At 34.5% G+C, this 13,973-nt stretch overlaps 1 protein-coding gene across 1 annotated transcript; it reads left to right on the top strand.

The window, feature by feature from the left end:
* Positions 1-6,266: 6,266 nt before the first annotated feature.
* Positions 6,267-11,198, top strand: LOC113273968 (2-hydroxy-6-oxononadienedioate/2-hydroxy-6-oxononatrienedioate hydrolase-like). Its single transcript, XM_026523524.1, has 10 exons — positions 6,267-6,732; positions 6,968-7,062; positions 7,150-7,246; positions 7,368-7,418; positions 7,520-7,633; positions 7,828-7,917; positions 8,098-8,190; positions 8,318-8,413; positions 10,809-10,874; positions 11,039-11,198. The coding sequence occupies exons 1-10, from the start codon at positions 6,556-6,558 to the stop codon at positions 11,192-11,194; spliced, it is 1,035 nt and encodes a 344-aa protein (XP_026379309.1). The 5' UTR covers positions 6,267-6,555; the 3' UTR covers positions 11,195-11,198.
* Positions 11,199-13,973: the final 2,775 nt, after the last annotated feature.

Below are 13,973 nucleotides of genomic sequence, written 5' to 3' on the forward strand. Positions count from 1 at the left end.
CAGCTTCTTTGTTGACTGCAACATCTGTGCACAAACACACACAGCACCTGTGACTATCATCTTCTCCATATCTGTTAATCCACCAGCTCAAGAATGAGCTCTTAACCCTTCTTGTTCACCACCTATTCAACTGCAATACCACTTCTCAATCTTTTCCTCCGTCTCCATTTGCAATTCAATTCAACCAAATAACAGCAGCAACTTGAACTCATACTGCCTTATTGCACTGCTACAACTGTAACTTACTACACCTCCACAATTCAATAAACTTGAAGCTGTTTCACACCCATTACTCCATTTTTGATTCCATCAACTGCACCATCTCTCCAAGCCTATCAAACCCATGAATTTCAACCACCTGAGTCATGCTCCATCTTCTTCTTGAATTATTGTTCAATACCTAATTCTTCATCTGAAACTTAAACCCTAACAGCCTTCACATCTCAGCTCAAGAACTGCATCATCCTCTTCATATCTGTGAGGTTCGTTTGTAACAAACCCTAACAGATCCATTTCAGCAACCAAATCCATTGAGACAACATCAACAGTATCCATTCTTCACCTTTAATCATCCACCAAAAGCTGAGCACCACCGAACCCTTAATTGCATCCATCTCAGACTTCCATCTTTTCTTTGAACTCAACAGACCTCCATTCTTAATTGATTTCTCGCTGCCACCTCTTTAAGATTCAATTCAAAACCCATTTAATTCATGCAAGAAGTAGCTTCACCATCTTTCGATTTCGCCAAACCCTTAACTTCAATTTTCAGATCTCAAATCTTCTTCTCTTGGTTGTCTGCAATTCAACCCCTTAATTCGGCAACAACAACCAACTCGATCCATAGCCATAAACCCATTTCAATCCCCATCAGTCTCATGGTTCTTCACAGATCCTTTCCTCGATCTCTCTTTCTGCCATTAATGGTGCGGCTGAAGCTTCTTCCATTTCCTTTCTTTCAGATGCAAATGATTGAGAGAATTGATTTCTCTCGATTTAGGTTAAAGAGGTATGGCCGGATAATGACACCCCATTCATAAGAGCCACCCAGTTCATATATGGCCAGTCCGTTTCAAGGAACTGATTGCCTAATTCTTCGACTCTACTGTCAGTTATGGGCAACTGGCAGTTCATTCTTCACCTCCTCCTTGTGCGACCTAGCCTGCTCCAAATATCACTCGCATGTGAATTGATCTTTTAGCCCTTTTCGCTCTAAATGGATGTTGTCTACTTCTTTTGCTCATAATGACTCCATTTCACCTAATAAGCTCAAAAACAAATATAAAATACATAATTTACAAGAAAAATAGCAAAGAAATCATAAATACTAGATATAAAATTAGTGTTTTAGACACCTATCAGTTGCAATGTTATTTACAGTTATGTATATTTCTAAATTTTACAGGCAAGTTGATAAAGTAAGTTGCATGGCATCTCTCTGGGATGATGTTGATTTTCGAATATGGATCACTTAATTTTGGAAACTGCAGGTTGTTGTCTGATTAAGTTAATGGTTGTTTATGGATTCGGTTCAACAACTTGGCATTTATCCTTTAATTTATACCAACATATGGTAGTACTCAACTCATGGGTCACTCCTACGTTATGACTCGAGTAGACCTTTTCATGCCAAGACTGAAACCAAAATCAACTATCAATTCATTTATTCCACCTTTGCTCATGTAACTCAATCCCATGCCAAACGGTATTGCCCCGCTGAAACTGCATTCACATACAGAACCTGACTTACATTCCTCATCACATTTACACATCAAGCAAATTGGTGAAATTTCCCGAATTACACAGCTCAGATGCTTCGTTATTGGGAATATATCATGTGTAACTTTTCACAAAAATTGGCATTCTGGTGACAACTCTAAGGCTCCACATAAATAAGATGATTTTGTCATTTGTTTTAAGGTCATGTCCTATGTGGGACATGTGCTTATAATCAAGTGAAAAAAACATGTAAAGTGGGAATACAATGTATATCTCTTGACTTCCCTCGTCAACTCCTCTTTATTTTGGAGTTTTTGAATAACCACATGTGTTTATAATCAAGTGAAAAAAACATGTAAAATGGAAAAAGGGTGTATATCTTTAAATTTCCTCAGTCCATTCCCTTTTCTTTACTTTGGAATTTTCGGAAAACAATATGAGTGCCTCTAGGTTAACCGGGTTTATCTTTTCAAAGATCCCGTGAGAGATAAAATGGTCAATAAAAAAGTAATTCTAGCATTTGAATTAGAAATGAATTTTAGAAGAATAGGTAATTATACGTGAAACATGAATAATTACGTATCATTATGAAATTGATAATATTACATCATGTAAAATGTCGTTAGATATTTTCAAATAAACTTGGCTGTAATACAAAAGAAAGCATGATAATATGACATTTGGTACAAAAATTACTTATTATAGATCATGAACTGTACTAGGTTTATATTATAAAAGACAGTTTGATAAATATAAATATTGTAAGTGATGGCTCAGGCAAAAAATTTAAATTCGATCTCACGGTCTTTCTTTGCTCATAAAAAGCATGTTTTTCATGGCTGCTAATGGAGGACCGTAATTAGCAGCGAGTACCGTGTAAGTAATTCGACGGTCATGATCGGATATAATTTTTTTGTCTCATATGAAACAGTACTCCTGATAATTCCGGTCCCCCGTTAACATCCATGATAAAAAGTCTACCGTTTTTGTCATGTCCAATGTCTTGGACCCATCCAAATGTGATCCCTAAATTACCTCCCTCTCCCTCATCTCGTTATCCTTATTCCACCATGTTTTACGCGTCGACCTAATGTTTAGAACAAAAAACAATCAAGATATGCATCATGAATTGTGGCTTAGATTGGAAAGCTTGAATGACGATCTTGCATTCATGAGAATATCCCATTATTTTTTGTCATGGCCCATCCAAATGCAATCCTTTGTTTGCCTAGCTCATCTTCATTATCTTTATTCCTATACATTTTATGCATTGTGGTGACGTTTTGAATGAAGGACGCTGAAATTCGAGGCCACCTTGCACACGCCATGGAGTAAGCCGTAGTATCATATATTGAACAATAGAAGCAATAAAATCCACTCTCTTTTTGATAGATGTGGCCCATGTCTCTTTTCCTTTCGTTTGACATTGTTTTTTCTTTTTTCTTTTTAGAGCACTCCAAAATCCTAAATTAGGTAAAAAAAACATTTGGTAGAAATGTGAACTTTTTTTAAAGAACCCTCTTATCGGGGCTTGGGTTTTTTTGAGGTTTAATGGGGTCATGAAATAACAACCAATAGAATTTCTTATCTATCCTTTTTATAATGTCTAATCTACCCTTAATTTGATTAGTGCTAATTAAATTGATTAAGCTAATTAATCAGTCTTAGTGAATCGGTTTGACTAATCAAATCATTAATCTTTTGCAAATCAAAACTTGACTTTTTTGAGTTTTGAAGAAGGAAAAATGGTGATTTTGGTGAATTTTTTTTGAAAAAATTTGAAGAAAAATGATGAAACCCCGCATCACAAAACTCAAGATAACCTTATAATCAACTCCCAATATCAATTTTATTAGTTCAAATCCGTCAAAAATCTGAAAAAAAGTCTGGAATTTTTTTCTGTTACGGCTGGGTAAATGTGTCGACCCAGCCGTAAATACGACTACACGGTTGTGATATTAGGAACTCCCAGCCGTGAACATATATAGCGGATGAGAGGTTAAGAACTTCTGGCCGTTATGCTTCCCAGAATAACCTGAGTCTATATTACGACTGGGTGTACATAATATTTCCATCCGTAATTAAATTTGAAAGTTAAGAAATTTTTTGTTTCAACATGAATTCTTAATACGATTTAAAATTACTAATACTTTCATTAACTAGACCACAATAAAACTCATTACATGCTTAATATATCCTCATTACGAAGTTGATTTTAATAACATCCCTTTCGATGTATCAAGAAATCTTTGATGATGGTCATTTGAGCTTCGAAGTTGAAATTATAACCTTTCCATTTTCTCCATTCCTTGTTAGCATGAGCTATGACTTCTTCATCAGTCTCACCTCTAAGTCGAAGTTGCTTGCACATACGAAGTAAAGCCATATACTCTTCCACTTTTTTGCGTATGTTTGAGAATCGAAGATACAATTCAATGCCATCGCGGTTGTTAGTGTTACCTGTTTCACTACAAAATTTTTTAAAAATATTACTCCAATAAGATTGACTTGGTACACCATCGTTCCTTCGTTCTTCTCCCTTCTTTGGATAGCATAGCACAAACTTTTTGCAAAGAGATAAGTCTTCGTCCAAAGTAAAGTCGGGTTTATCCTTTGAGTACATTGCATTGAGTTTGTAGGAGTTTTAGTAGAGATTATTAGTGTAGAAGGTGTGATTGTGATTTGGAATGAGTGGTTATATGGAGATGGAGTTGTTTCAAGTTTAAATAAGTGGTTGAACAGATAGAACCTTCTATAGATCAGTCTTCATACGGATCTATTTTTCAAAATTCAAAAAACTAGCCGATTTGATGTAGTGCAAAAGGAAATTATAGGTAGTTACGGCTAGGTCCACAAAGCCGTAATTCTATATAACCTGCAGAGTTTGTGGTCTGTCAAATTTACGGCCGGATTCCTGGCCGTAAATTAGATTCATTACTTTCTGTCAGAATCACGACTGGGACTCCAAACTGTAAAAAAATATTACGGCCAGGATATGTAGCCGTAACCAAAAGCCTTTTTTTTGGGTTACGGAGTAATATACGGCTAGGACATTCCCAAGTGTAAGTTGGTTACGGAAGGTTTTCCGAACCGTTGAAAGAAACACGGCAAGGATATATAGCCATAAATATGACTCATTTTATTTTGAGTGACCAGAGCTTGAAACGGCTAGGTTTTTCCCAACCGTGAAGCAACCACGGCTGCTTTTCCCAACCGTTTCCTGATTTACGACCGAGAATTTCTAACCGTTTTCTTGTTTACGACTGTGAAAGTTTATTTGACAACAATTATATGTATTTTCGGCTAGGTTTTGTGAAGCATCGACCTAGCCGAAAGTGCACAAAAAACTCAACAATGTTGATTTTTCCTCATTTTTCTTATATTAGATAAATGGAAATACTAACATTCATTCATACATGCAGACGTAACCACTATCGCTGAAAAAGAATTCGAAAACATGATAATATACGGCTAGAAATAACCCAGCCGCAAATAATTTGTTGCAGACATGATTTATCAATCTCATACGCATCGACTATTTAACGTCTGGGAGTTCTAAAATATCCCAACCGTTAAACTTATAAACGGCTGAGAGTTCTTAGATATCCCAACTGTGATACATATACACGACTGGGAAACATCATTACCCAACCGTTAAGCATATTTACGGCTGGGAAAGAAAGAACTCCCAGCCGTAAGCATTTCTAGAAACAGTTTTTTCAGACCTAAAATCTTCGAAACCAACCGAAAGATCAATAAAAAGCTTAAATAAAGTGAGGGTTTTTCAATTCATACCTTATAGCCGTCATAACAGGAGTCTCGGCGGCTGGTGCTTCTCCTGCATTCACTTCCTCTTGATCTTCACTTTATACTTCATTTGATGAAGTTGATTTCTCTGCTTCATGAGGAGGTTGATTCGACGAAGAATGACCTAGATTTTTCTTTGCTTTCATGGTTTTATAAAATGGGTTTAATCGACGACAATTTTTTTTTGAATCGACGATTAATCGTTGATAAACGAAGAAGAATGGAAGAAGAAAAGAAGAAGAAGAAAAATAAAAAAAGAAGAAGAAGAAGAAAAGAGCAATGAATAGGTTCGACGGTTTTTTCCTTTTAATAAATTTTCCGTTTTTTTTATTAAATTAGGTAGTTAATGAGAGTGTAGAAGGATAATAAATAAAAATGATTGAAGATGTTTTTTAACTTTTCCACTAACATGATCTTCCCTATACCTTTTGGTCTCCACTTAGTCATTTAAGCCAGTCCCACCCCTACAACCCAATAATGGAGTACATAAAAAGTCACAAACCCGACATTAATATTTTAGATGGCTTTTTTCATACCAATATTATTTTTTATTATGACAAAATTACCCTATTAAATGTGGAATGTTTATTTAATCTTGCATTAACTATTAATATGTAATCTCAATTATATGTATAGGAACAAGGCACGGTAATGCCCACCAGAAAAGTGCAGCAACACCGAAGTAAGCCTCGGTGCCCGAGCTCTGGTCCATGCATTACCTTGTCCCGGGGCTCGTCCAATTTTACTTTATTAGTGGAGTCGGTTGGGGAAGACTAGTTCCATGGCAAATGCACATCGCCACTGGAGAGCCAATAGTACTGAATCTACTGATTTAAAAAAGGAAACATTCAAGTTGCAAACCGCCATTAATGAGGAATACTGCACAAAAACGTGATACAGATTTAGAATGTCGCTCATATGTTATTTTTGGCAGCGCAGCAGTACTTCATAACACTACAAGGCAGGAACTAGACTGTGCCTTGTGATGAGTATTGAGAGTGAAGAGAGAAATCAATCTCACACTTAATAATGTCTTCATTACTAATGGCTTTTTCTTCAGCAAAATTGAGCAGAACTTGCAGGAATTCAGTGGGTTTTAGGGCGACTGATAGTGGGTTTCCTTCATTTTTACCTAAAGAAGTTGAGAAAATCAAAGATCCGTATGCTATAAAACTTGCTCAGAGGATTGAGAGATTACCAATAAAGGTTAGGTTTTTCTATTTCCATTTGTATCCCTTATTGTTGTTGATTATGATGTTATATAGCTTTCAATTTTGGTGGATTTCTGCTTGTTTTAGTGACTTTTACTTTCAATTTACTTGAACATTTTTCCGCATTTTCGAAATTTTCGTTTGTTGCGTGAGATGGGGGATGTGAGCTTTTAGTGACTTTACTCCATCTAATTCGTTTTTGTAACGGGTCCCTACTACTTCTGATGCAGATTAGTTTCGCAGAGAATTCGATTCTTAGTAGTTGTGTGAAACCATCGGTGCAGAATGAGAAACATCCGCTTGTTCTTCTACATGGTTTTGACAGGTACATGCTAATGGTGTTTACACTTCTTAAATATTTTTGATTGTTAAGCTTGAGTTAATCATGCCATACCATCGTTAAATTCCCCAGCTCTTGTTTAGAATGGAGATATACATACCCGTTACTCGAAGAAGCTGGAATGGAGACATGGGCGGTGGATATACTTGGTTGGGGTTTCTCTGATTTAAGTATGTTTCTTACCTCAGTTTGTATGAATCAAAAAATATTGCTGCTTATGTAGTGGTCGACCAAAAAAAAACAAGTAGTGGTCGATCAATGTATTGAAATTCTGTTTTTGATTCATATCCGGCATCCTTCCACCTTGTAATGTGACATCAAAGCGTGAGCATCTATATCAGGTATTAGTCACTTCGTTCATATGGACTTCTGACTTTTCAAAGTTTGGTTCTTGTGTATTCTACTGTTACCATTTTTGTTCGCTGAATCGAGTTCATCTTAGTTGTATTATAGCTTTGGAAATTGGAAGTCATATATAAGAAGGCCAATGATATTAGTTGGACCAAGTCTTGGTGCTGCTGTTGCAATTGACTTCGCGCTAAACCATCCAGAAGCTGTAAGTACTTCTAGTTACTGATTCATGAGCATATATATGTACTCGTATAACCAGTCTACTTACCAACTGGGTCGAATTTAAGGTTGATTCCAACTAACGTTTAATCCTTAAATATTTAGCCCTTGTACTAGTACTAGGGATATTGCTGCACTCTGGAATAACACTTTTGTTTTTGGCCCAATTTTAATCTGAAGGTTGAGAAACTGGTGTTAATTGGTGCGAGTGTCCATACAGAAGGCACGGGGAAATTATCGACATTGCCTAAAATTGTAGCATATGCTGGGGTTAGTGTGCGTATTCTCATTCGACTCAGCAGTTATCTTCTTAATTGCTTAAACTTATTGGCACGGCTAAACGTTTTTAAGTGCATAATTCATTGACACTCTTATGGCATTCATCATGAAAAGCTTACAGTAATTTAGCTCCATCGAGAAATCTAAAACATGTGACATTCTCTTGGATAGGTCTCCTTGTTGAAGAGTGTTCCCTTGCGTTTGTATGCGAATTATCTGGGCTTTTATGGGATTTCGTTCAATTCTGCCATAGACTGGACTAGTGTGAGCATCTTGATTTCCTTTACTTCCCCATATGCTGTGGTAGAGATTAATTTAACTAATTTTGCTAGATGTGTCTCTAAGGAAGGTCTTTGGACTAATATTCTTATGTGCTCGTGTTCGAATTCAGATTGGCCGCTTACACTGCTTATTGCCTTGGTGGGAAGATGCAACAGTTGACTTTATGATCAGTGGGGGATATAATGTTTGTCAACAGATACAACAGGTGAGATCACATTACAAATATACAACTTCACAATGACCATTTTACTTCGTTTAAGGACTAAGCGAATGAAATTGGGTTATGGCGATATCAATTCTGATATGGAAAATTTCTTGTTTGGTCATAGGCCCATATAGTTATTTATAGTAGGGTCCAACCGGATTATTTTTTTATCCGGAGGTCCAAAATTAATTAAAACATGGAAATGTCCATAATGCCCATTACTACCAAACGTGTGTGTCTACACTGCTTACAAATTTGAGTACATATCTGGTACACTGCTTAAAAATTCGAGTACATATTTGCTACACTGCTTACAAATTTGAGTACATATCTGTCTGAGTACATATCTTCGTACTGCTTACAAATCCGATTATATATCTGAATGCTTACAAATTCGAGTACATATTTGCTGCACTGCTTCCAGGTAGAGTACAAATCTGTAAGAATCAATGATAAATAAATTAGAAAACGTATTTCATCACATACATTGTAGGATCATACAATGTAGCAACCCAACCTTCTATGTTCCTCCAAATCCATTTGCAGCACACCTTCTTTCAAACACACGTCACAACCAATTTGTAACTTCATCAAGACCACCACCAATTTCACAAGCTTGCAAATATGAACCAACAACAACTCCTGTTCCTATCATTCAAAATCTGTCATTTCTTGCAATAAGTTCTGAACTGCAGCTCCAGATCATCTCCATATCCAATTCCAGTACTGAATCAAATGTAACAAAGAGCATCTATTTCAGTATTTCATATACGTACTGAATCAAACATAACAAGGAGCACTTCCTATCAGTATGCGATATATGTACTGAAGATTCATGAACTACAAATCAACAGTACGACAACAACAGGAGACAGATCTATGAAAAATAAGAGAATCGAAAGACATATTACAGTATTTCACATAAGTACTGAAGGGTAAGACTAAAAAAGGAGTAAAAACACAGCAAATAGCACTTCCTATCAGTATTACACATACATACTCATGGATCGAACCAAAAAAATTGGAAAAACTTCAAATAAAACAAAATTAGAAGAGTTTTGTATCAGTACGCCATATATGTACTGTCAATTCATACACGAAAAACAACTGTAACAAACCTAAAAACCATAAAAGCGTCAATCAAATCGATTTGATTATCAGAATACAATCAAAAAAAATCAAGAGAAGAAAAACCGAACACAATAATCAAACAAGATGATTAGAAAGCATACCTGGAAACAGAAAACAAATATTCTCCTCATAAATCATAACGATGCACCATCTTGTTCTTCTTCATTCAAAATAAGCTAGGTTTCTGTCAATACAGGATATACGTACTGTTGTTTCATACAAAAAAACAAATCTAAAAACAACAAAATGGAACTAGTATGATCAAAGCTAATAAAGAAATGAACCAAAAACGTGATTATTCATCTAGATCTAGTAAATAATCAAGAAATCAAACATGGAGATCAAAATCTTAATCAAACACCACAACGATTAGACCAAAAAAAAAAAAGTTTGTATCAGTATGCCACATATGTACTGCTGATTCATGAACTAAAAAATAATTGTATGTAAAGAATCTATCAAAATAACATAATCGAGAGAGTCTTATTTCAGTATCGAAGATATGTACTTATGAATCAAACAACAACAAGTGATAAAATTAAAAACAAAACAAAATCAAAAGCAATTTGTATCAGTATGCAACATATGTACTGTTGGATAATACCCCTGAAACAACAAACAAGCACGATTTTGATAAAATAAAAAAGCGAAAACAACAAGATAATCAAATCGAAAAGTTCAAATATGTTAAAAACATCATAATGTAACCAAAAAATTGAATAATTACGATCAAGATTCATCAAAAACAAACCAAAACAAAAATAAACGCAAAAAACAAACAAAAAACGAAACAAGAAAGTGAAAACGTAATCAAAACAATCCGATCTTCACAGATTCAGTTGAAAAAAACAAACAACAGCAGCAAAAAAAGATATTACATAACATACCTGTAAATCTTCAAAGAAATCTTCTGGAAAACTCTAGCTCGTAATCCAAAAGCAGAAGCAAATTTTGAGCAGAAGCAGAAAGAGAGGAGGAGAGCGGATCTCGGATTTGGAAAAAATGGTGATTTTTTTTTTAAAGAAATATATATGTACTATCAGGGAATGGGTAGTTTGGGTATTTTTAAAAGTGGATTATGACATCCCGCACGTGTACCGGACCAGGGGATAAAAAAATTGGTCCAATTTCCTCTTTTTCTTTTTATTATGGACCTCTAGTTACTGGGCTTTAGTGGATGGACCTGCCATTAACTAAGACTACCATAATAGTACCTATTGGTAATTCCTACTTCTGATATATGCCGTCTACTTTTGCAAAACAGATCAAAAAGGAAACACTCATCATATGGGGTGTAAATGACCAAATTTTCAGCAACAAACTCGCTATGGTTGGTTCATTTTATGTTCTGAGCTCATAATTCTTTTTCTCAAAGCTTTTTCTCCTTCTGTAAGCATCCGCTGCCACATTATCTCACCAGCGGATATGGTATTATAGCAAAAAAATTGCGTTGCATTATCAGATGACAAACTATTTGTTGTGTTATATATGCAGAGACTAAATACTGAACTGCAAAACTCAACTTTGCATCAAATTCCAAATGCTGGTCACGTTCCTCATGTAGAAAAACCTGATTCAGTTTCCGAGTTGATAGTTAACTTTGTGCAAGAAGGTAAGATTACAGGAAAAGAATCTGTTTACAACTTGTAGAACACGATGGCTCTATAATATATTTTTAGATTAGAAGCTAGGGTCCTAACGGGATCCCAAAACCGCTACAACAAAAGAATCATTCATTTACATCTTTGATATATCTTTTCTATTTTGTCTTCGACACTAGTTCTTCAAATGTTCGTGATGTTATTTCGGGTTTGCAGTGCTATAATATTGTCTGTAAAAAAAGTTTTATTGTCTGTAATATATATAAAATTTTAAACACTTTTACGAAGAAAACAATCAATTTTCTTTTTTCTTTTTTTGAATAAATAACTCAACTATAGTAAAGTTAGGTTATAAAGGTGTACATCAAAATTTAAGAAACATAATGAAATACCATAGAAAATTACTGCAACCAACTTTTCTAACAAGAGAAGAGAGAGAATATTGGTAAAGGACTAGAAACAAGTTTGAATAGATAACAGATTGAATCACTGGAGAAACGGTTTTCGTATTATAAACCCACCGTTTTTGATAGTTTTTTTTTCTTTGAAAAAGAGATACCCTATAGTATGAGTGATTTGCTTTTGTTCTTGAATTTTCCCATGAAGTTTCTAGTCGCCGGAAATCGTCGGGATATACTTAAATCTTTGGAAACCCAACATAAAACGACCATTGAAGTCGAGATAGGATGCTCTAAGAGCACAAAGACATCCGCCATAAAAACAAAGATAACTTGCCGCCGGCAAGGGTAGGTGAAACGCAAAACTAAATCCAAAAAACATTTAAATCCTAGTTAAAATAAAGAAAATCTAATAAGAAACAGACGGGAAAAAAAGGTTACTTCTCAGATCTACCCCAAAAAGGGTGAATCTGAGCGGTAGGTAGTTAAAAAATATATATCTTGCTAATATAAAGAAAACACGTCTTTCTTTCGGTTACCAGTAAAAAGACTAAGTAGTCCACCCTTATTTTTAATAATTATATTGGTTTTTCCGTTGATTCCAAAAATATCAGGCCTAAACTAGACCTTTGTGTTTTTTCCACCTATCTCTTTTCTCTTCTTTCTTCTTCGTCCGGAATTGAACAACAAGAAACCCAAACTTTAAAATCAATTTCTTCGTCGTCCCTAAATCGAACATAGAAAACCTCGAAATCAATAATCAGTCAATTTAATTCTTTGTTGAAATATTTTAAACCAGCCTAAATTTAGAATCCTATTATAGGGGCTCCAAAGATTTGGTTTTTAGGACTCCTATGGATTCTAATGTCCTAAATGTGGATGAGGGGAGGACCTATACTATAACGGAAACACAAAAATATCCTTTGACAACTTACCTAATTACCTAATCTATGTCTAATTAAAATCAAAACTAAACCTAAATAAAAAAAAAGTTACATCTCTTCATCTTCATCTTCATCTTCTTCATCTTTTCTTCTCCTCTTCTACCATTTTTTTCTGCTTCAATTGGGTTGGTTCGCAATAGATGATTATCTTAGCCAATAATAATTTTAATTGGGTAAGAACTGAAGAACCCGTATTTTTTATTTTATTCTATTTTTGATCGCATGAATATGTTAGATTTGATTAAACTAGGGTTTTAAAAAATAGTTTCAGAAATTAATACGGTTGGGAAAACATGAACTCCCAACCGTATTTATGGTTTACGGTTAGGAAACCAAATCATAATTCAGGTTTTTTAAATAAAAAAAAAATCTTGGGTTTGTCTACGGTTAGGAAAACATGAACTCCCAACCGTAAGTTTACAGGGGGTTAGTCAATTGGGATTAGTATAGACATTCAGAGACTTTTTGTGCAAGAGATTTTGGGTGACTCTCTGTAAGTTTAGAGATTTTGAGAGACTCTCTGAATGATTTCAAGGAATTATGGTGATTCACTGAGACAATAAAACGTATATGAATTTCAGATTACATACATGAGACAAATAATATATTTATTTATTTTACAAAATGAATATATGAATATTTCAATATAAATGTGTTAATCCATGCATGGCTAACATAAATTATAACCATTTTGCCAATAAAATCAAAACGAGACGAAAAAAAAGGGATTTGAATCTCTAGTAAACTTATTGGTTTCGAAAGACAACAATTTTTTTCTTCATTTTTTTTACGAATTTAATTGTAGCTTATTTGGTTATTGTTTTTAATATTTTGATCCTTAAAGAAAATAGAAAGAACAAAGTCTCTCCAAATATCACCTACTTAGGAGAGACTTCATTTTAGCCATTTATGGTATGTTTGTAATAAAAGTCTCTACAAGTCTCTCAAAACCACAAGTCATTGATTTCAAATTCTAAATCCAATAACATGGAATTCTGAAGACTTTTAGAAAGTCATGATCCAATAACAGAGATTGTTTGAGATTTTGAAGAACTCTCTATTGACTAACAAGATATTTTATAAGTCTCTAAAATTCTTTCAATATCTCCACAAATCTCAACTGACTTTCATAAAAAAAAAATCATTTTTTTTTGATCTTTGATTTCCTATCACTAATTATAGATCAAATTATTAATCTAATTAAATTACTAACCTTAATTTAGTTAATCAATTATGTACTAATTAATTGATGGTATTCTAGCCATTAGCAAAACTAATAGGATAACCGGTTTTGTTGATTGCTATTTGATGACCCTATTTCGTCATCTTGTGAGCCTCAAAAGAGAACGTTTGGAGCCCCTATAATAGACTTATAAATTTAATACCTAGGATTTCAATTCAAATTTGGGTAACTCGATTTTACTCATCAAATTATCTAACCCAACTTTACATCAAATTCAATTCCAGTAAGGAGGGCCTACATCCC

Source organism: Papaver somniferum, chromosome 4 (assembly GCF_003573695.1).
Source record: "Papaver somniferum cultivar HN1 chromosome 4, ASM357369v1, whole genome shotgun sequence".
In the NCBI taxonomy this organism is placed as follows: Eukaryota; Viridiplantae; Streptophyta; class Magnoliopsida; order Ranunculales; family Papaveraceae; genus Papaver; species Papaver somniferum.

Excerpts from the sequence above, each read along its gene's own strand:
- LOC113273968 (XM_026523524.1), top strand. The coding sequence starts at position 6,556 with ATGTCTTCATTACTAATGGCTTTTTCTTCAGCAAAATTGAGCAGAACT. Across the intron at positions 7,918-8,097 it reads AAATTGTAGCATATGCTGGG|GTCTCCTTGTTGAAGAGTGT; the intron begins GTTAGTGTGCGT and ends TCTCTTGGATAG. Across the intron at positions 8,414-10,808 it reads TTTGTCAACAGATACAACAG|ATCAAAAAGGAAACACTCAT; the intron begins GTGAGATCACAT and ends TTTGCAAAACAG.